Source organism: Canis lupus, chromosome 28 (assembly GCF_048164855.1).
Source record: "Canis lupus baileyi chromosome 28, mCanLup2.hap1, whole genome shotgun sequence".
In the NCBI taxonomy this organism is placed as follows: Eukaryota; Metazoa; Chordata; class Mammalia; order Carnivora; family Canidae; genus Canis; species Canis lupus.
In genome coordinates this window covers 25,322,650-25,350,471 of record NC_132865.1, presented here as the reverse complement: position 1 = coordinate 25,350,471, position 27,822 = coordinate 25,322,650, and the positions used below count along the sequence as shown (strand labels likewise).

Below are 27,822 nucleotides of genomic sequence, written 5' to 3'. Positions count from 1 at the left end.
AATATAGTTTGTCACCATGGGGAAAAATGTAAAATAATTTGACAGTGGAGAGTTTTGTGATGTGGTGAGCACTGGATGTTATACTATATGTTGGAAAATTTAATCTAAATAAAATGAATAAAAAAACAAAAGTACAGAACAGTATAACATGAAAATTTGTGACATTTTCAACCCCCTTTTCCATTCTCTGTTCTTAAGCATTATCTTATATATAATTTCATGATTAGACTGTACATATGCGTATTTGTATATAACCCTTTCTTCATTTTCTATATTGGGTAGCATGGATTCTGTTCTGTATTTAAAAATACTAGTTTTGTGACTTATAATACAGGGGCACAACCATAACCTTTTGAGATTAAGAAGCAATGGGATGCATCTATTTGACAGACCTGGAGCAGTTACTGTCTGCTGCTAAGGTTTTCATTACAGATGCAAGACAAAAGTGTCCTTGCCCTTTCTGTCTGTCTAATTGTGGCAGCCATGATTGAATGGGGGAATACAAGGATAAAACATGAAGAGAAAATTTTTGCAACTTAGAAATGACTTGTAAACAGTAAATAGCCTGTTATACTCCAAAAAAGAAACTGAAATTTGAGTTAGAAAAGGTAACGTAGACCTGGGCATAAAACTGTCTTAACCAGCCTTTATCTCTGGGTGAAAAGAAAATTCATTGTATACCAAATTGGTACTTGCAGTGGGTTATGGAAGTTGTCAAATAGCACATATTATATTGAAATTATATGCTTGCTTGTATACTGTCTAGACGCTGTTCCTTTGGGCAAGGATTTATATACCTGTTCATCACCCCAAGACTAGCAAAGCAAAATACCTGGCATATGGGTGGTGCTCAATAAATATTAAGTGAAGATTTACTGAGTCAGTATGTCTCTTGGTAGAGAGGTTGGCGTTTAAATATGACAATGTTGAAATTTATTTTAAAAAACTAAATTCATAGAAGAAATCCATTAAGAAATTTAGTATTTTCAGGGCAGCCCGGGTGGCTTAGCCGTTTAGTGCCACCCTCAGCCCAGGGTATGATCCTTGAGACCCGGGATCAAGTCCCCATCAGGCTCCCTGCTTGGGGCCTGCTTCTCCCTCTCCCTGTGTCTCTACCTCTTTGTCTCTCTCTCTCTCCTTACTGTCTCTCATGAATAAATAAATAAATCTAAAAAAATTAATATTTTCAGTAAATTATTTGATAGAATTTCATGATTTAAAGAATTATTAAAATTTATCAAATATGTTCTCCTTAACATGAAAAAAATGTTAGGTTAAACTTAGATAAATCTTCAAATCCAGCAATTAAAAAATGTCACTGTATTAGGATTCTTCAGAGAACCATTAGGATGTGTGTGTGTGTGTGTGTGTAAAAGTAAAATGTATTAATATTACATATATTTTATGTATATGTGTGTATATGTATATATATATAATACATAAATACACATACATATCTATAGAGAAAAGTATTTAAGGAATAGGCTTGTGATTATGGAGGCTGAAAAGTCTAGTATCTGCCAGGTAAGCTGTGAAGCTGGTGACTAGGGAAGAGTTGATGTTGCAGTTCTAAGTCTGGAGATTGTTGCCAGAATTCCTTTGTGCTTGGGAAAGATCAGTCTTTGTTAAGGCCTTGCATTGATTGGATGAGGCCAACTCACATTATGGAGGGCAGGTTGCTTTACCTAGTGTCTACCAATTTAAATGTTTATCTCACCCAAAAAACACTCTCACAGAAGCATCCGTAATAACATTTGACCAAATATCTGGGTACCATGGCCCAGCCAAATGGACACTAAAATTAGTCCTTTAAATTGCATTTAAAAAATTATTCTCAGGGCACCTGCGGCTGAGTAGTTAAGCATCTGCTTTTGGCTCAGGTCATGATTCTGGGGTCCTGGGATTGAATCCTGTATCAGGCTCCCTGTAGGGAGCCTACTTCTCCTTCTGCCTGTATATATCTCTACCCCTCTCTCTGGGTCTCATGAGTAAATAAAATCTTTTTTAAAAAAAGTATATTTAACACAATGCGCAAGACTTACACATGAAAAACTACAAAATGTATCAGAGAAAGAATGTGCAAGTATATGGAGAGACCATTATGGTTGTAGATTAGAAGTCTTTCAACACCAAAAGACGTCTACAAGAATGTTGTTCACCAGGATCAGGCCCCAGGCTGAAGGCAGCACTAAATTTTGCTGAGCCACCTAGGGCTGCCCAAATTAAAATATTTTAATTCTCAGTGTTTCTGATGTTTTAAATTTCAGTGTACTAGGTAATTATTAGTTTCTTTTTTCTTATTAATTATTAGTTTCTTTTTTCTTATTTCCCTATGTTTATAAATGACAGAGAGGGTTTTTTTTTTTTTTTCTTCCTCTTTGGCAAAAGTTCATGAAGATCACAGAACTCAATTTTCCCATTGATTTGTAAGATTGCTGCACCATTTCAGTGTGCTTGGTGATTAGTGCAATACCAGCAGGCTTTTTGATAGCTGATTTATAAGGAAGTAAAAAGAACTTGGAAATCCATTCTTGAAGAAAAAGTTGGAAACAAAGTTGGAAAACTTAGTGTTATATATAAAGACTTGGTATGAAATTATAGTAATTAAGACCATTTAGTTTTGGCAGGAGTTTAGACAGACCACTGGGACAGAATAAAGAGGATAGAAACACACCTGCTTGTAACAGATGTTTGATTTATGACATAGGTGCTTCTGCAGTTCAGTGGGAAAAGGAATAGTCTTTCTAGTAAATAGTGCTGGGTAAGTTAGACATCCATACTAAAGAAGAGGAAAAAAAGAAACTTTTAACCTGTACCTCACACTACATAGACTATTAATTCAAGAGAGATCACTGACCTGAAGGTAAAACTTAACACTATAGAGCTCTTAGAGAAAACATATGAGAATGTCTTTGAGATGTTGGAGATAGGTGAGGATTTTTTAAATCAGACACAAGGAGAATTAATCATAAAAGAGAAGTTTGATAAAATGGACTTCATTAAAATTAAGAACTGTTCATCACAATACATAAGAATGGGAAAAGGCAGCCATAGGTATGTGTATAAAATCTACTTAGGTTTATATGTATGTATACATCTGTATGTATAAAATTTAGATAATAAAAAGACCACGCAGTTCTGAAAATGGACAAAAGACTTAAATAGCTGTTCTCAAAAGAGGAAAATCCAAATGCATTGCAAAAGTGCTCAGCATCATTAATTGTTAGGAAAATACAAATTGAAACTATAGTGAGACAGTATTGCACACAAGTATAATGTCTAATATTTAAAGAAGTTACAATACCAAGAGTGGGCAAGGATGTGGATCAACTGGAACTCATTCATTGTTTGTAGGAATGGCTAACGGTGCAACTTTGAAAAACTGGCAATATCTGCTAAACTCTGTGACCTTATCTAATGACCCAAGAATTCCACTCCCAGGAATAAAGCCAAGAGAAATACATGTGTTCACCAAAAGACATCTAGAAGAATGTCAATGGAATTTTGTTCATATTAGTGCTTCCCCCACTCTCCTAAACAGCAGGAAACAGCTCAAATGTGTTAACAGTAAGATGGATTAAAAAAAGTTGTGAGATATTCATATAATGAAAGACACAAACTGGAAAGAATGAACCATTGCCACATATAGCTATGTGGCTGAGTCTCACAGATGTAATATTGAGTGAAAGAAGTAAAATGTAAAAGATCACAAACTTCCTGCTTTTTTGAGGTTCAAGAACAGCTCCAACACATCCACATTGATAGAAGTCTGAACACTTATAAGCTCTGGAGAGGGTATTGATGGGGAAGGAATGTAAGTGTGCTTTGTGATGTGGAAAAAAATCTGGGTTGTTACAATAGAGCATACATTTGTACAAATTGAGCAATATGCTTAAGATTGTGTTTTTTGTTATGTATATTATTCCTCACTTTTTAAAAATTGGGCTTGTGTGGGAAAGATTGCTTTGCTTTCCATGGTAGAAAGTGCTTAAAATCAGTATTTTGGGATTTGCCAGAAAACTTTAACTGACTGATACCTTATATATTTGACAAGGGAAACCAATAAAGATAATTAAGAAGGATCCTGATGTTTGAAAGATCAATAAAAATATTAAAGTCTGCTATTCTTTCTGCTATTGCTGCTGTTGTTACTACTACTACCAACTATCCTAGATTGAGTGCTCAGTATGTGCCATAAGCTGTGCTATGTATTCTTCCCTTGTTTAAGCTGGAATTGGAGTAAATGCCATGTTCTTTTTTGGGACTTCCATACTATCATGTCTCCTGTCCTCGCTATAATCCCAACACCTTTGAAATTTGTGACATTGGTCTCTTGTGCTCACTTGGTTCTTACTGCAGTTATTTACAGATTCAAGCCATTCATCTGATTCCTTAAACATTTATTACCTCTTTAGTTTCTTGACTTCTTCATCTTGTGATATTTTCCATTCTTCCTCAGCCACCCACTCCAACAGTCTCATCTTGGATCTCTGTTACCAGTGACTGAATAAAGTTGCAAATATTTTCTTTAATGACTACTTCCAGTTTTTTCTGCTAATTTTCTTTTGTATCCTGCCTCCAACAAGTATACCAAATAATTGACATTACCAGGACTTACTGTCTGTTTATTCTTCTCCCTTAAAGGCCCTACTCTCATTATTTCCTTCCTTATGCAGCCTAAATTCTGTGTCCAGTATATTGACTCCCTTGCACACTCTCCTCTTTCTTGCCTCTTTTTCCCTTTATCTTACTTTCTATTTGGGAAAATCTCAACTCTTGTTAAATCCAATTCTGCACTCGTTGTGTGCTGGTATGTATGTAGCTGAATTTGGGTAGAGAGAAACCAGAACCATGTAATTGTTCTTTCTTTGAAGTACTGACTGCTGACCTAAGGTGTGTCCTCACTGCTGTTGGTGATTCTATTACATTTCCCTAATCTAGTGCTATCCTATTCTATAAGACAGCCATTTCCTCTTTCCTCCCTCCTTAAACTCCATTCTCCATCCCCTTGCCAATGGTTTTACTTGTATCTCACTGCAAATAGAAGCAATTAGAACTTACCCTTGTCTCCCACCCTGTATCTGCCAGCTCACCGTCATCTGTACTGTATATTTTGCCTTGTCTCCTGTTACTATAGATTGTCATTGCAACTTTGACTACCCCTTCTACTTAAATAGCATTCTGTCCATTTTCACTGAAAATATTATCACTGCATCAGTTTTCATCTACATTCTGGATCATAAATTATGTTTCCTTTCCATTAGATCATTTATGTCAGAATACAAGCATTGCTGTAATATCTCCTATTTTATAAATCCTTTATGTTCCTCCAGCTACTGTCAATTTCTAGGTGACTCTGTAGCAAAAGAGTTGTCAATAATCTCCAGGTCCTCTTGCCTCAGTCTCTTAAACCAACCAGCCAGCCTGCCTGCTTGCTTGCTTTCTTTCTTTCTTTCTTTCTTTCTTTTCTTCTTTTTTTTTATTAAAGATTTTATTTATTTATTCATAGAGATGCAGAGAGAGAGAGGGGCAGAGACATAGGCAGAGGGAGAAGCAGGCTCCATGCAGAGAGCCTGATGTGGGACTTGATCCAGGGTCTCCAGATCACGCCCTGGGCTGCAGGCGGCGCTAAACCGCTGCGCCACCGGGGCTGCCGTCCTTTTCTTTTCTTTTCTTTTTTTTCTTTTCTTTTTTTTCTTTTCTTTTCTTTTCTTTTTTTTCTTTTCTTTTCTTTTCTTTTCTTTTCTTTTCTTTTCTTTTCTTTTCTTTTCTTTTCTTTCTTTTCCTTCCCTTTCCATTTCCATTTCCATTTCCATTTCCATTTCCATTTCCATTTCCATTTATTCATGAGAGAGAGAGAGAGAGGTAGAGACACAGGCAGAGGGAGAAGTAGGCTCCATGCAGGGAGCCTGACCTGATGTGGGACTCGATCCTGGGTCTCCAGGATCATGCCCTGGGCCGAAGGCAGCGCTAAACCGCAGAGCAGCTCTGAGGTTTAGATAAAGCTAAAAAATTACATTTAATGTTAAAGATTTTCCTGTTGTCCTATAGACAACAGGAAATTGTTGTTTTTTTGTTTTGACTAATTTTTAGTTACATTTTTGTCATTCTTTTTAGCATTTGTAGTCTTAGATTTCTCTTATTGTGAATGAATATCAGACATTCTGCTATTGTTCAGTTTTGTACAAGTCAAATGAGTCATGTATAATACTCCTCTTTATACTAAAGTTTGAGTACAGTGTTCTCAGTTAAAGCAATCATGTCTGTTGAGAAGTTGCCTGCTTATGGAAAGTTCAATTATTATCTCCTATAATTGGTCTTGATTGTTTTTATGTAATAACTTCTCATGGTAGTACAACAAAAGAAAAAAACTAAGTGTTCCATAGTAATTTGTTACATAAAGTGTTTATTATGAGTGCTATGTTAGGTAAATTAATTATAAAAACATTGCATACTTTAGTTTTGAATAGTTTATATAGCCCAAAACTACTGTAGAAACTAATACTTGTGATTAATATAGTTCTGAAGCATAATGTTAACTGTCTTAGAGTCACTGATGTACTTGAAGTGACATCACTTCAAATGACCCTAAGATGACACTAATGCTTTACTTGCCACTAGAACCATCATAAGACAACTGCTCTGAATAAGTAAGTCTGACCATGTTTTGTAGTTCATTAAGTCAATTGAGATGTCATAGTTAATGCATAGTTTAAAATGAACAGAATATTTAAAGTGTTCCTACAGTTTTTAATTTTATTTCTCTGACCTACCTCTAATGCCATAAAATGTTGGTACTAGATGACAAAAATAACAGTTAAAAAGTATTTTTTGTTGACTAAATCTTAAACTTAAAATTTAAAGTAGTTCAGAAGGCAATCCGTATGCATTCTTCCTTGTCTTTTAAGACAATTATTACAAATACTATGTGTCAATAGTAAGAGCCAGATACTCTTGATAATGAAATTGAACTTAGTATATATAGTAGTTTATAAGTGAAAATCACATTTTAATTTCTATTCTTCCACATAAATCCACCAAGCAGAATTGAAAACCTGTATTAAAAACCTACCTTAAATGTCTTTTCAGAAAGTTGTAAATTATTGCTTCCCTGTGTTGGAAATCCTAACATGTTGGGAGGCATCATCCTTGCAGCATTTTCTTTTTCTCCTTGCCACAATAGAGTATCTATTGTGACTAGAGATAAGCAACTTTAGTTACTAGTTATGATCATACTTCCTGTCCATGCAGACTGCCTAAAAGCAGAAATAAATTAGAATTGTGTGCTTTTTCTCTTCCTCTCATTATTTCCTTTTATTTAGGCATTCATTCATGTATTCATTTATACATTTACTCATTGAACATTTCTTATATATACCAGGCATTATAAAATTGAATAAAGGGATCCCTGGGTGGCGCAGCGGTTTGGCGCCTGCCTTTGGCCCGGGGCGCGATCCTGGAGACCCAGGATTGAATCCCACATCGGGCTCCCAGCATGGAGCCTGCTTCTCCCTCTGCCTGTGTCTCTGCCTCTCTGTCTCTCTCTGTGTGACTATCATGAATAAATAAATAAAATCTTTAAAAAAAATAAATAAATAAAATTGAATAAAACACGGCCTTACCTTCATTGACTTTATAATTTAGCTCTATGTGTGATACTCCATTCTGAATGTGGGAATCAAAACTATTTCTATCTTTAGGCTTAAATTCTGTATCTTTAAGGTTTAGATTTCTGTGTTCTCTCACATAGAAAGGAAAGAATGCTTTCTTGTATGATTTAAAATTCTAAGCTATGGGATAGTTTAAATTCTTTTAGGAGAGAGTTGGGAGCACGAGTGAGAGGCATCCCTAAGGATACCTGCTTTACTCACTATTATCAGGATTATGTAGGCTAAAAGTGTTTATCAAGAGAATTCCATGGTGTTTATGGTAGAAAGTGGAATTTAGTATTCCATAAAATCAGCAGACATCCATTTATATTTATATTGCTTGGACCTTTCCCCCTGAAATATTTCAGTGATGTAATAAAGCAGTTATATGACACTTTTATGAAAAGTCCCATCATTTAGCTGCATTGTGAGGGAATAAGACACAAAAATAGTGATACCCATACCAGTTTATAAACTATGGTTAATTATTTCATCTGTATTCTTTGTAGCTGAATCATTAAGGAAAATCATTTCATTTAGAAATGTCAAATTTTTAATACTGTGGTATTATATAGTAGGACTAAAAAAAAGGAGAGGAGCTTCAAAAATCTAAATACTCATCTGGATCTGTATTTCTTGACATAGTATTTTACTATTAAAAATATTTTGGAAGTATATAATTTATCAAGATATCAGATTTATCAAGATATAGTTTACATACCATAAAGTTTACCCATTGAAATTGTACAGCTCTGGTTTTTAGTGTATTTATAAGTTGTACAGCCATCACTATTGTCATCACCCCAAAATGTAATTTGAATTTGAACTCTACGTAAGGAAACATGACTCAAAATTAAAGTTTTTCTTAAAAAAATTAACATCCTTCTGTGGAGTTTGTGTTTGGGATGATGAAAAAAAACTGGAAATGGCCTTAGTTTTGTGTGTGTGATGATGGTTGCACAGTATTGTGAATATACTTAATGCCACTGAATTATTGTATGCTTGAAAACAGTTAAAATGGTAAATTTTATGTATATTTTACAATAAAAATTAATATCAATTTATATGAAATCAGAATTTGGTGGCTTAACTTTAAAAGTTTTTGGAAATTTCAGCCTCAGCCACACTCAGTTTTTTTTTCCTCCCCACACATAAGTTTTGATAATTTTTTCTGAAACATATTATAACAAAGATATTCTTAGAGTAAAACAAATCACATTATTAATTTTCACAAACTGGAAAACAGACCTTAAAATTGTTGCAGATATGTTTTTTGGTAGGTATTTATTTTTATAGAATTTCAGTAGCATTAAGTGAAGAAATAAAGTTAATCAGCTTTCCTTTGCTTTAGTTTTGTGCTCTGTGAAAAAGCCAGATGCCAAACAATGCAGAACCATGTATCTAAGTGGGAAGAAGTAAATATACAGATATATGCACACAGAGTAATTTAAAAGTCTCTGTTTATAGATGTGTAAAGTCTCTGGGAGGAAATACAAGAAACAGTAACGTTAGTTGTTTTGGGCAGGAGAACTGGGTGACTGGATTTCATGGGTGGGAGGGATATTTTCCATAGGTGTGAATGTATGAACTGCTGAAACATTTTAAATAAACAATTTCTTATCCTGAGCCCAGTCTCAGAATCAACATGACTGTGTTCTTTCCTACTGTGCTTTGGTGACATCAGATTGTATTGAAATTGGGATTGGTTTAAAAGTGAGCTATGTTACTTAAGTTGTTTTGTTTTTAGGAATTGATTATGGATTAAGTTTACCACTTGGGGAAGATTATGAACGGAAGAAACATAAACTAAAAGAAGAATTAAGGCAAGATTACAGACGCTATCTTACTCAGGTAATACATTCTGTTAGCTGGATCTTATGCTTCAGAATTCATCTAAATTTATTTTCTAAGGTTATGTGTGTTAATTTTTAGATTTTCATTGATACCTAACAGGATGTTAATGTGAAAGTTAAGGGATTATATGTGACAGTGGTAGAAAAAAACTGATGCTCAGGACTGGTGCCATGAAATAACAGATTCTTGATCTTTACAGTAGGGTAGTGGTTTTTTATTTTAAATGAGATTGTGAGTTCTGATTGTTCCTGTTTTCTGTAGAGTTACCATGGTTTAAAATAGCCCTGTTATAATTCCCTACTCCTCCATTCCCCATGACTGTGGATTAAAATGACACATGGAATTCTAGTTGCTACTTATTTTCCTGCCAGTTTAAGTTTATGAAAACTTCATTTATTTAGCTGCCAAAGTCTTTGCTTTATGGTTTAATCTATTTACTTAGCAGAACCCTTGTTTTAACTATATTTGGTTAAATTCTGTAATTGCTAAACTTAAAGATTTCTTATAAGTTTTGAAATGCAATTTACTTTTTAGGTTATCAAATTATTTTAAACAATCATGATATTGCTACTCATCCCAAGATATTCTATAGTTTTTTAATACTTTGTAATTTTTGTTCCAAATGTATAAGTGATCTCTTACTTACTCTGATTTGCACATGGAGAGAAAGAACTTTGAATATATTTTATCATTGGTTTGTTTTCTTTGACTTCAGGGTATTACACAAGCAAAAAGGAAGGTAGGGTTGCCTGCAAAATGTTTTTTGTTTTTGTTTTTTTTAATTTTTAGCTTGCAATTATTTTCATTTATGATGTTGCTCTCAAACTAATGAAAATAACTTCACTTGTGATTTTGAGACTTTTGAATGATAACATTTTGTATCCTTGCTTTTACCAAGATGGCAGTCTATACATTATAATTTTTCATTAGTACAATCAAGCATTCTTTATGATTCCTGCTTTGCATTTATTTTTGTTGCTTTCTTATGCATCTTTTAGAGACATTGCACAGCTATCATAAACTCATTTGTTTTCAGCATGCCAGTTTTTTCTTCAAATTATGCTAATCACATTAAGATCAATCAAAATAATAGGATATTCTAAGATGTTTTTAACTGTGTTGTCACTATTTTTGCACCCAAATCCATGGATTGCATTTGTAAATTTATATTGGAAAACAAAAACATTATAGTTTTATAGAACTTTATAAAAAGAATCTCACACATCCGTTCATTTAACCAACACGTTTTAAGCACTTATGAAGAAGAATCTGTCTTCAAGGGTCTTAAATCTGGTTGTTGAGGTAACTGAAAAGGCTGTATTGATCTGGAAAGACCTCACCGTGTTATTTTGTAAAACATATAAAATGGATAGAATTTGGATATTCTGGAGGGCAGATCAAGGAGCAGAAGCTTTTCAGATGGGGAATAGAGAAGGAAGGACTTGGAGGGTAGGCTTTTGCTTTGTATGAATGAAACATGTGATTTGCCAGTCTGAGTCGGTTAGAGTAGATTCTTTTTGAGAGTAGTAAAAAATAATGATGTAAGTAGATAGGGTAGGATCTGATTAGATTTTTTTAAAAAGGAAATTTATTTATTTATTTTCTTTCTCTCTCTCTCTCTCTCTCTCTCTCTCTCTCTCTCTCTCTCCCCCCTCTCCCCGTAGGGTTCACACCCAGTGTGGAGCTTGAACTCATGATCTTGAGATTAAGAGTTGCATGATCTATAGAATGAGCCTGCCAGGTGCCCCTAGATTAGATTTTTAATTTGGTATGTGTGAAGCATACCTTCTTAAGCAGCCTGTGAAGAGCTTGGTAACTGTTTTAAAACTATTCTGCATATTAGAGATTCTTATGTTTATTTTAAATTACTGCTACAGATTTTTAGCTCCTCTCCTTCCACTAATTTTCAATCTGTTCTTCACCCTACTTTTCTAGAATCATCCTGTCCATTACAAATACTTCAGTGTCTCCTCACTGACCTTCAGAATAAAAATACATATTCCTTAGCATGGCATGTGAAGTCTTTCATGTTCTAGCCTATCTCCCTGGCCTTGTACTTCAGTATTCTCCCCCTCTCTCACCACTCCTTTTTGGATGGGGTTTTCCTCTGATATCTGCCATTTTCACTCATGGATCTTACATTACTTTGTAGATAGGAGATTTTATTCTTTTATTTATTTTATTTATTTTTTAAAAAATATTTTATTTATTCATAGAAACACAGAGAGAGAGAGAGAGAGAGAGAGAGACAGAGACAGAGACACAGGCAGAGGGAGAAACAGGCTCCACGCAGGGAGCCCGACGTGGGACTCGATCCCAGGTCCTCAAGATCACACCCCGGGCTGCAGGCGGCGCTAAACCGCTGCACTACTGGGGCTGCCCTCCTTTTATTTTTTTTTAAAAAACTTCATTTGAGACAGAGCACAAGTGGGGAGGAGGGTCAGAGGGAGAGGAAGAAGCAGACTCCCTGCTGAGCAGGGAGCTTGATCTCAGGACTCTGAGATTATGACCTGAGCTGAAGGCAGATGCTTAACCGACTGAGCCACCCAGGTACCTCCATAACATATAAGATTTTATTTTTTAAAAAGATTTTATTTATTTATTCATGAGCGATACAGAGAAAGGCAGAGACATAAGCAGAGGGAGAGGCAGGCTCCATGCAGCGAGCCCAATCCTGGACTTGATCTCCAGACTCCAGGATCACTCCCTAAGCCGAAGACAGATGCTCAAAATGCTGAGCCACCCAGGTGTGTCACATATAAGATTTTAAAAAAGAATGATGATAGGAAGCATAGGAAGAAATTGCATTTATAAACGGGAAAAAGATCAAGAAATACAAATCTTTAAATTCAAATTGATATAAAGGAGTTTTCAACATTGTGTTATCAAGAATATGTTTGTGATAGAGGAGCAATAGTCCCTTATATGCAAGAGACAAATTTTGGTTGATGTATGAGAAGGTACCTGGGCATGGAAAGGAACGCATGGGGGAAAAAAAATTACATAGGATTTCGGTAGGTGGCTTCAGTGGCTTCCTTGACCCCTAGAATCTGTAGTTTCCAAATCCTGTTCTTTTTAGATTTTTTTTTTTTGTGGCTTCTAGACTTTTGAATTACATGGATATTTAAATTAAAAAATTAAATGCTTAAATTTTACCGAGAACCATTAAACAACTACCATCTTCTTTCCAGTTTTTAGAAGACACTTGACCATTTAAAAGTGCAAAGAGGGCAGCCCTGGTGGCGCAGCAGTTTGGCGCCTCCTGCGGCCCAGGGTGTGATCCTGGAGACCCAGGATCGAGTCTCGCGTTGGGCTCCCGGCCTGCTTCTCCCTCTCTGCCTCTCTCTCTCTCTCTCTCTCTCTCTGAATGAATAAATAAATAAATATTTTTTTAAAAAAAATATAAAAGTACAGAGAGAACATATTCTCAGAAGAACAGTTTTTAATTTGAATTAGTAATGTATATTTCCAGACCAGACTTCTCTCCTGAACCTCACACTTTCTATTTGACTACCTATCTTAGAAATCTAAGGGTATCTTACTTATATTGAGCATGTCCAAAAGGGAACACTAGATTTCTGTTCTTCTCACTCCCATCCTCTAGAAGCCTGAACTACTGTAGTTTGTTCTTTTTAATTGTCACAACACTCAATATCATCTTCTAACATACCATACTCTTCATTATGTTTATTATTTCTTGTTTTTCTTTGCTTGAATATAAGCTTTAGGTAGGGATCTTTCTTTTTCTTCATTGATGAATCGCAGATATATCGAACAGTTTGGTACATAGTTAGCAATCAGTATTTATTGAATGAATGAGACAATGTCTAAAGTTCAGCTTTTTGAATAGCTCACTATATGGTCCTTATTGTTTATTTTTTTTTTTCATTGTCCTGAAAATTTCAAACATCATTCTGGGCCTCTGTTGGGAGTGGGAATTGCCTAATGAAGGAGTGGGGATGCTGTATCTCTGTCTTCCTAGGGTTGGAACTCTGAGTATGTTTTTTATACATGTATCACTGTACAAAATGGCTAGGTTTATAGTGTACTTTTTATATAGGGGTTAAACTGACTCAGGGATCTACTCAGGTATTCTATTTTTTTCTCTGGACAAATAAGTTTAGAGTTCTATACAACCAACTTTCAAATTAGCTTTTGTACCACAACTTATTTGTAAATTGAGACTCAGTGATACCTTATTTACTTATTAAAGTAAATTTACTTTACTAAGTAAGTATATTATCATATATTGTATATATATAATAGTCCAGGCTAGTCCTGGAGTCCAGTCTTGTGATTCCTGGTCATATGCTGTTTTAATACACTGTTATCTGAGTGTTTAATGAACAAGAATGGAAGTACACATAAGGAAACAGTGTTCATAGTTAATATCTTTTGGCATTTGAATGGACATCCCCTCATAAATTATTGCAGGAAAATTAGTAAAAAACATTACTGCGGCAGGTATGTGAATATTGGTGAGGAAGTTTGAATTTGCCTTAAGTTTGCCAAAGAATAGTAGAGCACTGAGAATGAGGAATATGTGGCTTAGAAAAGAAATATAAATTGGGTAAGAGTTTACTTTTACCCATGCTTTTTAATCATCTAGAATATATATGTTGCAAATGAAAATTAAGATGTGATTCTCTTCTTAAGGGACTTGCTGATTGGAAGAAAATTCTGTTTTCTATTTGCTTTTGTACTTTGTCTTCATCTCCATTTCATTCTTTTGCTCTGTATAATGTAATAGTTTAGAAAATAGAATGTAAAGACACATTTATGAAACATTTTATAAAGGCAATAAACTAATATTTTTTTAATGTGTATACCTACAGAAAAATTTTCTGTCCACAAGTGAAGCAGATCCATCTACTCTTGGAGTTTCTCTTCCTATTGATGAGAGGCTATCTGCCAAGGTAAGTGGATAGGAAGTTATTGTGGGTATTAGTTTTTTGAGGTGTCAAAATAATTAAAGAATGAACTCCTGACTTAAATACAAGCAGAAGATTATATCATTTCCCATTCTTGAATATATGCCTTTTAAAAAAATCTGTGGGGTCTCTAGTTGTGCTGTTTTTAACAGAACTTTTGAACATAATGTTTATAATGATGTGATATATGTTTAATACGTGAATTAATCGAGTATTTAGAATTTACATTTTTCAGCATTGGTTTCTGTGAAGTTAATGCTGTGCATCAGGGTTTTCAGTGACATAAGTGGATGAGAGTATACTGAGCTTTGATGTGGGGTGAGGTCTGGGGCTTTTTGAATGTGTTTCTATTCACTCTATGAATACATGTACTTACTTTTCAGAGGTGGTAGTGATAAAACACTGCATGCCTCTGGTAGAGACTCAATTTCCAAGCTAGGTCACCCATCATGACATAGTACATAAGACAAACATAATAAGTTTCAAAAGATGACCTAGTTAAATCTTTAATTTTTTTTTTTTAGATTGTGCTTTTTCAATGATAGTTGGAGATATTAAGGCTTAAAAACATTTCCTAATGTAGCATGTGTTTCAACAGAACATTTACATTATAATATTTTAGTGTCTGTGATAATTTTACCTTTTTTTTTTAAATTTTTTTAAAATTTATTTATGATAGTACAGAGAGAGAGAGAGAGAGAGGCAGAGACACAGGCAGAGGGAGAAGCAGGCTCCATGCACCAGGAGCCCGATGTGGGACCAGATCCTGGGTCTCCAGGATCGTGCCCTGGGCCAAAGGCAGGCGCCAAACCGCTGCGCCACCCAGGGATCCCTAATTTTACCTTTTTATGTTTAAAATGTAATCAACCTTCTTGATACTTGTGAAAGAAATGATTAGTAGTAGGTCTTTTGTGAGTGAGATGGGGGAATAGAGGCAGGAGGTGTCTTGAGAAGGAAAGAAGGAAGGTAACCTGGTCAGATCTCCTTGGAAACATGCTAATAACATCTCCTGGCAAGCACATTCATGCATTTACTAGTGGGACAGATTTATTTATGAATGCTTTTTGATGGAAGCAGCTCCCTTCTATTAAAGACTGCCTGTATTAACCTGCACCTAAGCATGTAGTAATGCTTATTTTCATGTGGCGAGAAAGGATATGGGGAATTGCATTGGTGGTTTGAGACCTCTTCCTGTCTCTCTTGTGCCTTGCAACTACTTGTATCCTTGAAATTATTAAGAAAGCTTGATTTGGGGTAAGATCTCTTAGTCTGTATGAGTTTGATTAGACATAAAGGTACTTTTTCCTGAAGTTGGAATTTTAACATTACCTTTTGGTTTTTATATTAAGGAAAGGTTGAAACTTGAACGCAACAAGGAATACAATCAATTTCTCAGGGGTAAGGAGGAATCCACTGACAGGTTCAGACAGGTAGAAAAGAGTAGTACCGAGGTAGGTTTGCTTTTAAAGTAAATCTTTAACACCAGAGGTTGAATATTTTGTACTTACTTGAAAATATTTTTATATGTTAAACATTTCACTTGGTTTTTACGTGAATATTGTAAAGATTAAGCCAAATGGAACTAAATACAGGGAATTTTATTTTATTTTATTTTATTTTTTTTGGGAATTTTAATATTTGGTAAATGGTTTTATCACATATTGAAGAACTTATCCTACTTTTTAACATCATGGGGGAGATTTAATTTTAGAGATTGGCTTTAAGTGGTGTTTAGTTTTTACTTTGTATTTAATTTTTTTTGGGGGGGGAGGAGAGAGAGTGAGTGAACAGTAAGGGGAGGGAGGCAGGGAAGGAACAGGAGGAGAGGGAGGGGATCTTAGGCAGACTACATACCCAGCATGGATGGAGTCTGGCATGTGGCTCGATCTCATGATCCTGAGATCATGACCTAAACCAAATTCAAGAGTCGGATGCTTAATGGACTGAGCCACCCAGGAGCCCCTAGTTTTTATTTTGAGTGATTTTTAAAATATTGACAATTTCTAGATATATATTTTTTTCCAAATTTAAGAGTAGTGGATTGATATCAATAGGGCCAAAAAATTGACCACTTTCTATATTTTTTTGTATTAAGAATTTAATTTGAAGTATTTTGAAGCTATATTACCTGCCAAAATATGCCTACTATCTCCTGGGATAGGAATTTGCATTTAATTTATCCTCTCTTTTTGTAGCTATTTACCCATATTGCTGTTGCTTGTTTAGATGATATTTAGTAAGTTTTGAAGATAGCATTTCCTTGAGGTTTTTTTTTCCTAAAGATAAGCTATTTCTTTTGGTAATTAAGCCTTGGAGTTCAGATAGTAAGTAGACTAAGCATCATTTGAGGGTTTAATTATTTTCTAAGAAATAGCATTGTACTAAGATCTATTTCTTGTTTTCTTTTTTAATTGACCAGCAGAAGAATCAAAGAAATAAAAAACCTATTTGTCAGGGTAAGCCTGATTTATCTTCACAAATACAGACATCTTGTGAAAATTCAGGGGGTCTTGGAAGAAATGTCTTAACTCCTTCGGAGGCATATGAAGAGCTTCTAAACCAAAGAAGACTGGAGGAAGACAGATATCGACAACTAGATGATGACATTGAATTAAGGAATAGAAGAATCATTAAAAAAACTAATGAAGAAGTGGGCATACCCAATAAAAAACATCAAAGGTTTGCCAACAAAGCTGACATTCCAGATAGAAGATTTCGCAGGTTTAATGACGATCGTGTTTTTGATAGACAGTATTATAAACCAGATCAAGATCCTGAAGTAAGTGAAGAAATGGACGAGAGGTTTAGATATGAAAGTGATTTTGATAGAAGACTTTTGAGAGTGTATACAAATGACAGGTATTTACAATTTTATATTTATTTTCTTTATTTACTTAGTATTCATGTCGTTACTTTTTATCAGTATGTTAGGGAGAAGCAGTTTCATTTATCTACATATTTGATTAATTCTAAGATGCTATCAGTTTGAAGTTGTACCACTATTTTCTATGTGCCACTGAAGGAACAAATAAAACCTCCAAGATGGGGGAAAAAGGGACCCGTAATCAAACTGGGACACTGAAAGACTACAACCTTCGTGTAAAATTAAATGGGAAATAAACTTTTTCACAGAAGGGGACAGAAAGGAAACTTGCATGTTTCAACCTTTGCACTGAATGGGAGGATTAAAAAAAAAAAACAAACACCTCTGAGATTTGATCTGTAAGCCAGTACTGATTCAGGTTTGCAGTCTGAAATTCATGTTGCCAGTATTTAAAAAACTTCAGGCAAGAATTCAGGGTTGTCTCAGATTCAGAGTGCCCCTAGACGACTGACAGAAGAAAAAAAGAACTCCACATTGCAATAACTTGACTAAAAACCAGGTTGATGGCAATCCCAGATTCAGATGTTAAAGTATGGATACATGAGACATTTTAAAGTAGATGAAATACAGCTTATTCCGTTAATGTTCCTATGCTCTAAATACATTTATCAATATATTTCATTGTTTTTAAGTCACGTATTCAACATTTAAGTGAAACGATACCAGGTTTTTACTATCAGATTTTCTGATGCTTTTCAGTTCTTTGGGATGATTATTTTGGGGACACTATTTGTAATTTCTTAACTGCTATAGGGGGGGTTTTGTTTTATTAAGTCATTTGTCTTAATACTTAAAATTTGCTGTATTGTCACAAACTTTTGGAGATAGAAATATGTCAGGAGTCCATATTTGTCAGTGACTTGTTAACTTGAAAGGGTTAAATTTAAATTTTGAAGATTTTATGGGATCTGTTTCTTTAGTCCAAATAGATTACTTTTTAAATATTTTAGAAAATTTTGAGACATAATGCTATACATTAAGTATTCTAGTTATTAATAATAACACAAAATCTTTATAGTTTGTCATATTCTACTCTTTATTCTGTAGCTATGATGGCCTTCTCACCCGATCTGTTTAATAATCATCCTGATTTAAGTGATATGAGTGGAGGATTAGAATTTTGCAATGCTACTTGTCATTTACATCTGATTTGAATCTAACTGTACTTCAGAAAATACTCCAAATCCTATAACGTTTTATATTTGAAAATGTTTATACCTAAAGATAGTCAAAGGCTGCCTAAAACTAAAAGAGCTCTCAAATAGAGAACTGCAGGTAATCTTGGACTCTTGGTTTTGCCTTTGTACATGAAACCATTTTTTTTCTTTGTGGTGTCTGTTTTTCTTTGAAGTGTAATATAATGCTACCTTTTAAGTTTGGAATTTCAAGAAACTTATGATTGCTTTTAAAATATATTTTAATCTATTATATTTGTATTTATATCCTGTGATAATTTTATACTTGAACAAATGAATTTCAGCCTAATTATTTGAGAGCTTTTTTTCTTATGTATTCCATAAATGAAAAAATGAACTCTCTTCATATAATCTTCCCCAAGTAGTATTTTAAGAATAGATAAACATGAGGATGAGTGAGAAAAAAATTCCTGTAACATGTCTTAAAATATTTGAAAGTATGTCTTCAAATTTAAATCATTGTATTACTTCCATTTTGTTAATGCATAAACTTATATCTCTAGATGTAAGGTTTACCACATATGTCTCTAGCATGAGGTTAAAATTGAATTTCTGTATTTCAGATTTGTAGATACCTTAATTGTAGCAAATCAAAATTCACATCTATCATTTAGTAGTTTTTACTTAGGAGGCAGAGTGGTTGATAAGAAAAATGACTACTTACTAGTGAAATTTTTGAGACTGTAGAAGTATGTAACTGCATTTGGCCTCTTGCTCTAACCATTTATTAAAATTTTTTAAATAAGTATAGTTGATATGCAGTGTTAATATTCATTTTAGATGCACACATAGGGATTCAACAGTTCTGCACGTTATGCAGTGCTCACCAAAATACATGTAGTTACCATCTGTCACCATACAACATTATTATAATATTACTGACTATATTCCCTGTGTTGTATTTTTATCTCTGTGACTTATTTATTTTATAACTAGAGGCTTGTATCTCTTAATCCCTGTCACCTATTTAGCTCTTTCCTCCCATGCCCCTACCCTCTGGCAACAATATTGTCTGTATTTACGAGTCTGTTTCTTATTGTTTGTTCGTTTGTTTTTTAGATGTCACATATAAATGAAATCATACGGTATTTTTCTTTCCCTGATTTATTTTCACTTGGCATAATACCCTCTAGGTCCATCCATATTTTTGGAAATGGCAAGATCTCATTCTTTTTTATGGCTAATATTCCATTCTGTATCTATACCACATCTTTTTAATCCATTCATCTATAGATGGACACTTGAGTTGCTTCCATAACTTGGCTATTATAAGTAAGGTTGCAATAAACATAGAGGTGCAGGTATCTTTTCAATTTAATGTTTTCATTTTTTTTTTTAAGATTTTATTTATTTATTCATGAGAGACACAGAGAGAGGCAAGACACAGGCAGAGGGAGAAGCAAGCTCCATGCAGGGAGCCCAATACAAGGACTCGATCCTGGAACTCCAGGATCATGACCTGAGCAGACACTCAACTGCTTAAGCCACCCAGGTGTCCCAATGTTTTCATTTTCTTTAGTTAAGTACCCAGTAGGGGAATTACTGGATCATATGGTATACCTATTCTTAATTTTTTGAGCCATCTCCCTACTGTTTTTCCATAGTGGCTGCACCAGTTTACATTCCCAACACATTGCATGGGAGTTCCCTTTTCTCCACATCCTAACTAGCACTTATTATTTCTTGTCTTTTTGATATTAGTCCTTCTCACTGGTGTGAGGTGATACCTCATTTTGGTTTTCATTTGCATTTTCCTGATTGTTAGTGATGTTGAGCATCTTTTAATGTGTCTGTTGGCCACTTGTATATCTCTTTGGAAGAACGATTACTTGGGTCTTCTGCTTGTTTTCTAATCCGATTATTTGGTTTTTGGTTTGAATTGTAGGAGTTCTTTATATGTTCTAGAAATTAATCCCTTATTGGATGAATCATTTGCAGATATCTCCAGTGGGTTGCTTTTTCTTTTATTGATGGTTTCCTTTTTGTACAAAAGCCTTTTATTTTGGTATAGTCCTGATACTTTATTTTTGCTTTTGTTTCCCTTGTCTCAGGAGACCTATCCATAAATATGTTGCTAAGGCTAATGTCCCAGAGACTCCTATGTTTCCTCTTAGGAGTTTAATGGCTTCAGGTCTCATGTTTAGGGCTTCAATATATTTTGAGTATATTTTTGTGTATGGTGTAAGAAAGTGATTCAGTTTTAATTTTTTACATGTAGTCGTACAGTTTTCCTGGAACCATTTACTGAAGAAACTGTTTTTTCCCCCATTGTAGATTCTTGCCTCTTTTGTCATGTTAATTGACTGTAAGTGTGGGTTTATTTCTGGGGTCTCTGTTCAGCTCCATTGATCCATATGTCTATTTTTGTGCTAGCACCATACTGTTTTGATTACTGTAGTTTCATAGTACTATCTTGAAATTCGGATTGTGATGCTTCCAGCTTTGTTCTTCTTCAAGTTTCTCTTGGCTATTCAGGGTCTTTTGTGGTTTGGTACAAATTTTAGGAATATTTGTTTCAATTCTGTGATAAGTGCTTTTGGCATTTTGATAGGAATTGCATTGAATCTGTAGATTGTTATGAGCAGTAGGGACATTTTTAGCAATATTATTTCTTCCAGTCCATGAGTATGGGGTATCTTTTCATTTGTGTCATCTTCAGTTTCTTTCATCAGAGTCTTATAGTTTTCACAGTGTAGGTCTTTGACCTCCTTGGTTAAATGTATTTCTAGGTTTTTTTTTTTTTTTTTTTAATGCAATACAATTGTAAATAGGATGAAAAATTTTTTTTTCTTTCTGCCAACTCATTATTGGTTTATAGAAATGCAGCAGATTTCTCTATATTAATTTCCTATTCTGCTGTATTACTGAATTGATTATTAGTTCTCATAGTTTTTTGGTGGAGTCTTTAGGACTTCCTGTATATAGTTTGGCATCATCTGCAAATAGTGAAAGTTTTATTTCTTCATTACCAGTTTGGATGGTTTTTATTTCTTTTTCTTGTCTGATTGTTGTGACTTGTACTTCTAGTGCAGTGTTGAATAAAAGTGCCAAGAATGGTCATCGTTGTCTTGTTCCCAATCTTAGAGGCTCTCAGTTTTCATCATGTGTTTTTCATATATGGCCTTTAAAATTTTTTTAAATTTATTTTTATTTTTTACTTTATTTGTATGTCTATTTTAATATCTGTATTATAGCTTTATGTTATACGTATTGCCTTTATTATGATGAAGTATGTTCCTTCTAAACCTACTTTAACAAGAGTTTTTATCATAAATGGATGTTGTATTTTGTCAGATGCCTTTTCTGCATCTGTTGAAGTGATCATATGGATTTTATGCTTCATTTTGTTAATGTGATGTGTCAGGTTGATTGTCTTGCATATATCAAACCATCCTTGAATTATTTGGTAGAATTTCCCTGGAAAACCATCTTGTCCTGGACTTGTTTGTTAGAAGTTGTGTTTTTTTTTTTTTTTAAGATTTTATTTATTTGAGAGAGAGTACACATGAGCGGGGGGAGGGGAGAGGGAGAAGCAGGCTCAGCGGGGAGCCTAATGCAGGGCTTGATTCCAGGACCTTGGGATCATGACCTGAGCCAAAGGCAGACACTTATCTGAGCCACCCAGGCACCCCTGCTGGAACTTTTGTGACTGTAGTTCAGTTTCGTTATTAGAAATTGATCTGTTCAGATTTTTTGAGTCTTTCTGATTCAGTTTTGGAAAATTATATGATTTTGGGAATTTTCCATTTCTTCTAGGTTGTCCCAATTTATTGGCATATAATTTTTCATAGTAGTCTCTTAAAATTCTCTGTATGTTTGTGTTGTTATTTGTTACTTGTCTTTCATTTCTGAATTTATTTAAAATAAATAAATTTATTATCTTCTTGATGAGTCTGGCTAAAGGTTTATCAATTTTGTTTTCAGAGAACAGCTTTGTTTATTGATCCTTTCTATTGTTTTTTTAGTCTCCATTTTATTTATTTCTGCTCTGATCTTGTTTTTTCCTTTCTGCAGACTTTGGGTTATTTATTTATTTATTTATTTTTAAAAAAGATTTTATTTATTCATGAGAGAGACACACAGAGAGAGGCATAGATACAGGCAGAGGGAGAAGCAGGCTCCATGCAGAGAGCCTGACGTGGGACTTGGTCCTGGGTCTCCAGGATCACGCCCTGGGCTGCAGGCGGCGCTAAACTGCTGAGCCACCTGGGATGCCCCATGGGTTTGTTATTTTTTTTTTTAGATTCTTTATGTATAAGGTTAGATTGAGTTTTTTTTCTTGTCTCTTGAGGTAGGCCTGTGAAACTGTAGATGCTCTTAGAACTTTTCACTATGTCATATTTCTCCATGTGTTTTGGATTTCCTCTCATTTCTTCACTGACCCACTGCTTGGTAGAATGTTGTTTAGCCTCCACATTTTTTGTGTTTGCTTGCTTGCTTGCTTTCTCTCCCTCTCTTTTTTTCTTTCTTTTTTCCCTTTGTAATTGGTCTCTAGTTTCATACTGTTGTGGCTGGAAAAGGTGTTTGATTAGGATTTCAGTCTTCTTAAATTCATTCTGACTTGTTTTGTGACCTAGCATGTAATCTATCCTATGGAATGTTTCATGTGCACTTGAAAAGATTGTGTATTCTGCTATGTTTGGATGGAATATTCTTTATATATCTGTTAAGTACATCTGGTATAATGTGTTCTTCAGAGCCACTGTTTTCTTACTTTCTGTCTGGATGATATCAATTGATGTAAGTGGGGTGTTAAAGACCTCTACTGTTATTATATTACTGTCAATTTCTCTCCTTATGTTTGTTAATATTTACTTTATGTACTTTGGTGATCCTATTTTGGGTGCATATTTACAATTGTTATTTCCTCTCAATGGATTAATCCTTTATCATACATTATGTATGTAATATTGTTCCTTGTTTTTAGTCTAAGTATTTATTAGTAATATTATAAACCAGAAATTCTTGACAAAAAATAGTTATAACTGTGAGAAGTACAAAATTAATTTTCCTTCATTTTTCTAAATTTCTCTTGTTCTTTCCTTCTTAAAGCCAGCATATGATAAATTTCACTTTTAATTTTGAACAATTTTTGAGTTTTATATTTTTGGTCTCACTTTTTTTCTAATTATCCCATAAACGATTTCATGTTCCATAATGTATTCATTAGTGAACTACTGTGCCCATTTTAAATATGGGAAAGCTAAAGCCTAGGAATGATGTTACACTTCTGAACTCATCATTAATCACCGGCCAGTGTTTTAAAATAGTTAACAAGGTAGTTAGTATTTTGCTTGACACTTACATTCTTTGTATATGTGTGTGTGTTTGTGTATGTCTTATTTATTTATAAATATTTACAATTTGACTAAAATTTATGTGTTACGAACTTTTAGAGGCTGAAGGTAATGGTGTATTTCATTATACTTTGAAATTTGTAGGCTCTTTTTAAATATGATCATCCTGGTCTTTATTATTTATTAACTTGACCTGTAGAAGTTAATATATTACTTTACTGTGTTTACTTATAACCAATGTTAATGAGTAAAAGAAACTTAGCTTTAAAAAATGCTTTTAAAAGTTTTAATGTAATTAATGCAGTTAGCACTCCCATTCTATTTTACTCTTGATTTTTGTTAGTTTGTAATCTTAATAGTCATTTAATAAAATTCTGAAATAACATTCCATGTGAAATTAGAATCTGTGTGTTAGTCACATAGATGAGTACGTGCTTGCTTAATGTGAGACATTCTAAGAAATGTGCATGCTTAATATGTAAGGTGTAAATGAGGAGAAGTGTCTCATTAGAACTTATTTTTTTTCTCTAAAATATAGTAATTTTCATTTATCTCTGGAATGGCCTCTTTAATATAACTTTTTTCTCCATTTTGAAGATGGGCTTGATAATAGAAAAAACATACTGAAAAAATGGTAACCCATAGTTAACAGCTAAGTATTAGGAGAGTACCCCTAATAGCAGAATTCATTTGTGTTAGAGAAATTCTTTTTTTTTTTTTTTTTTTTTTGAGAAATTCTTTATATCAAAACAAGGTGGTATATCCATTTTATGAATTAGATGATTTTTTTTAAGTAAGGAGAAATTTGATTTTTTTCCCTCTTTTTAAAAATTTATTTATTTTTTATTTATTTTATTTTATTAATTTTTTTGATTTTTTCCCCTCTCTCTGAGCTATTATAAATCCAGGACTAACAGATGGTAAATATTTTTTTATGATGTGTTATTCTTGATAGCACAAACATTGTAAATTTGTTCCTAAAGTAGTTTGATTCTGTGATTTGTTAAGGAAAATAGAGAAGTTATTCATTATTTAGGAATTGTCATTCATATTTAAATTAGCTGGGACAACCAGTGGTTTTAGAAAGTTTGCTTTTCTTCTGTAAGACTAACTTTTTTTTTTTTTTAAAGGTAAACGTGTGTTAATTTTTAGAGTAAACTTGGCCTATAGCTTATACCTAGTCTCTTTGGGCATTGAGATTTGAACCTCAGTAAAGTTGTTGATCCATGTCTTTCAGGAAATAGAGAAAAACCTTTTTCCATTTAACATACTTGTAACTTTTTTTTGTGTGTGTGTGATAGTAGGATGGTAAAACCGCTTATAATTTTTAAAATTACTTCAGTTAAATCTGATTTGGTATGTCAAAGAAAGCAAAATTTTTTTTTTTTTTTAAGAAAGCAAATTCTTTTTTGAGGTGGTCTCTTTCTGACAAAATCTAGTGGATTGAGGTGTGAATAGTGAATCTATGGATTTAAAGTCATAAAATATTTAGGTAGATTGGTTCTGAGTCTTAGGGATAGTTTTTATTTGGTATTAGAAGCTATAACAGAAAGGACTTCTCAGGGACAAACTGGACCCAAATTGAACTCTTGGACTTTAATTAGAATCAGATTGCTCTTAGAAATATAATGAGTTCGTTATTTGTGGCTATTACCATTTGTTGGTCTCCCTTAATGTTGAGAGAATTGAAGAGAGGAGATAGAAATGACAAAACACCATTGGCTTTCACCAATTTCTTTCTGGAGAACTTCACTGTCTCGGTAAAGGTTTGTTTGTTTGCTTTTAAGAGATTGAGAAAATGAGCAAGTGTGTATAGAGTAGGAGGAAAGGGCAGAAGGAGAGAGAGAATCTTCAGCAGGTTTCATGCTTAGCACAGAGCCTGTTGTGAATACACCTTAAGCTATCTTCCCTATTGTTTGTTAGAAAACTTTGTGATTTTACTATAGAATTTAACAAAGAGATCATGACTTTATACATAAATAATTTCTTAAATTTCTTTAATTTAGAATGGACTTGAAAATGACCTTTTGTGTTTATGATGCTTACTTTATTAAGCTATTTATGCCGAAGAACCTATGAAACATTTTTTATTTTTATTTATTTTTAAAAGGATTTTATTTATTCATGAGAGACACAGAGGTAAGAGGCAGAGACGTAGGCAGAAGGAGAAGCAGGCTCCCCAAGGGGAGGTTGATGTGGGTCTCCATCCTGGGGTCCTAGGATTCGTGCCCTGAGAAGAAGGCAGACACTCAACCACTGAGCCACGCAGGCGTCCCATATGAAACATTTTTAATACAGATGATTTGGATGTAGCATATTTTCAGTACAACTGCATAAAGTTAGGGTAGAATTGCAAAGTCGAAATATTGCTTTTAGAGAACTTAACTGAAAATGCAGGAAGTCACAGGCTCTTGGATAAATTTTAGAAAGAATTTTGTATATTTAAGTAGCCTTTAATTCTGGTTTAATCACAAGGTATGTTTTTTAAAATTTGTAACTTTGTTTCTCTGTATATGAAAACTTTTATTTGTTGAGGCACCGCTTTGCCACATCAACACATTTACTTACTTTTGTCTTTTGGGTCATGGGAGACCACCTCCAGGTTTGGTGATTCACTAAGGGGATTTACAAGACTTCTGTGTATGTAGTTATATTTATGGGTATGATTTATTACAGTGAAAGGATACCAAATAAAATCAGCAAAGGAAAAAGGAGCTTGGACAAAGTCTGAGGGCAAGCAGGCACAAGTTTCCGAGAGTTCTGTCCTAGTGGAGTCACAGAGGACATGCTTAATTCCTTCAGCATTGAATTGTGACAACATGTGTGAAATGTTGTCTACCAGGAAAAGTCATAAGAGACTCAGTACCCAATGTTTTTATTGAGGTCTGGTCACATAAGCACCCTTTTTTGAGGATATATGAAAATTCTGAGCTTCTTGAAGGAAAGCAGATCTTCAGCATAAACTGTATTGTTTGTAGAAATAGTTTAGGCATGACTCACTCTTTATCAGTTTATCAGGGCCAGGCTTCCAAATAGGTCTTGTTTTCTCTTCTTTCTTTCTTTTCTTTCTTTTCTTTCTTTCTAAGATTTTTCTTATTTATTTGGGAGAGAGAACAGTGACAGAAAGCATGAGCGGGGGAAGAGAGGGAGAAGCAGGCTCCCCACTGAGCAGGGAGCCTGCTGCGAGGCTTGATCCCAGGGTCCTGTGATCATGACCCGAGCTGAAGGTGGATGCTTAACCAACCCAGGTGCCCCCAAATAGGTTTCTTAAAGGTTGACAATTTTAGGCCTATGCTGTTAACTCTTTCTTGTTCAAGCATGTTTAATATAGAAAAGTATAATTAAATCTGGTTGCCTGGCATTATTAATTACAAATTTGAATCAGAGTTTGTATTTACTAGTTCTTTAAGTGGTAGAAATAGGGAATGAGAGACACCAAACTGACATGTCAGTTTAAAACAGAGACTTGAGCACATCGGTTTTAGATATTAAATCAGCTATGCATTGGTAAATTGAAATAATTTGACATTGCTTTTTGAAAGGGCTTGTGGAGAGTTCTGTAGATATGGCTAAAAAATGGGAGCTATTTATGTATCATGCCAAGTCAGTTATGATGAAGATGTATTTCGGATAGTTTTTTCAATTATCTAGATAATTTTGACAGTGCTTATGTGATGGACACAAATGAGGAAAGACTTCTTTTTTTTTTTTTTAATTTTTATTTATTTTTTAGTAATGAGAGATAGAGAGAGGCAGAGAGAAACAGGCTCCATGCAGGAAGCCTGATGTGGGACTCGATCCCGGGTCTCCAGGATCGCGCCCTGGGCCAAAGGCAGGCGCCAAACCGCTGCGCCACCCAGGGATCCCCCGAGGAAAGACTTCTGTGCTGGCTCTGTGGAGAATAAATTCCTTTTCTTCTAAAAATTGCCATTTTTCTTAATGGGAAAATGAAATTCACCTAAATATTGAATAATACTTTAACAGCTATATTTCTCTCTAGTAGTCTTTTTG

The 27,822-nt window shown here is 34.2% G+C and overlaps 1 protein-coding gene and 1 non-coding gene across 35 annotated transcripts in view; both read left to right on the top strand.

Moving 5' to 3' along the window:
* The window catches only part of CSPP1 (centrosome and spindle pole associated protein 1), a 180,812-nt gene that overhangs the window by 22,622 nt on the left and 130,368 nt on the right, over positions 1-27,822 (top strand). For 21 of the 34 annotated variants that reach the window (XR_012020084.1, XR_012020083.1, XR_012020082.1 and 18 more), the window contains 5 exons: positions 9,397-9,500; positions 10,219-10,242; positions 14,339-14,419; positions 15,784-15,885; positions 16,854-17,293. Coding sequence is in view for 26 of the 34 variants with exons in the window: in XM_072804379.1 (XP_072660480.1) it covers positions 9,397-9,500; positions 10,219-10,242; positions 14,339-14,419; positions 15,784-15,885; positions 16,854-17,293 (751 nt within the window). In the remaining 8 variants the exon portion in view is untranslated. The remainder of the gene's footprint in view (positions 1-9,396; positions 9,501-10,218; positions 10,243-14,338; positions 14,420-15,783; positions 15,886-16,853; positions 17,294-27,822) is intronic. The other 13 variants (XM_072804365.1, XM_072804369.1, XM_072804358.1 and 10 more) reach the window with 5 other exon arrangements.
* LOC140620477 (small nucleolar RNA SNORA31) lies at positions 374-507 on the top strand. The gene has a single exon (XR_012020259.1). It is a non-coding gene; the product is annotated as a small nucleolar RNA SNORA31 (small nucleolar RNA).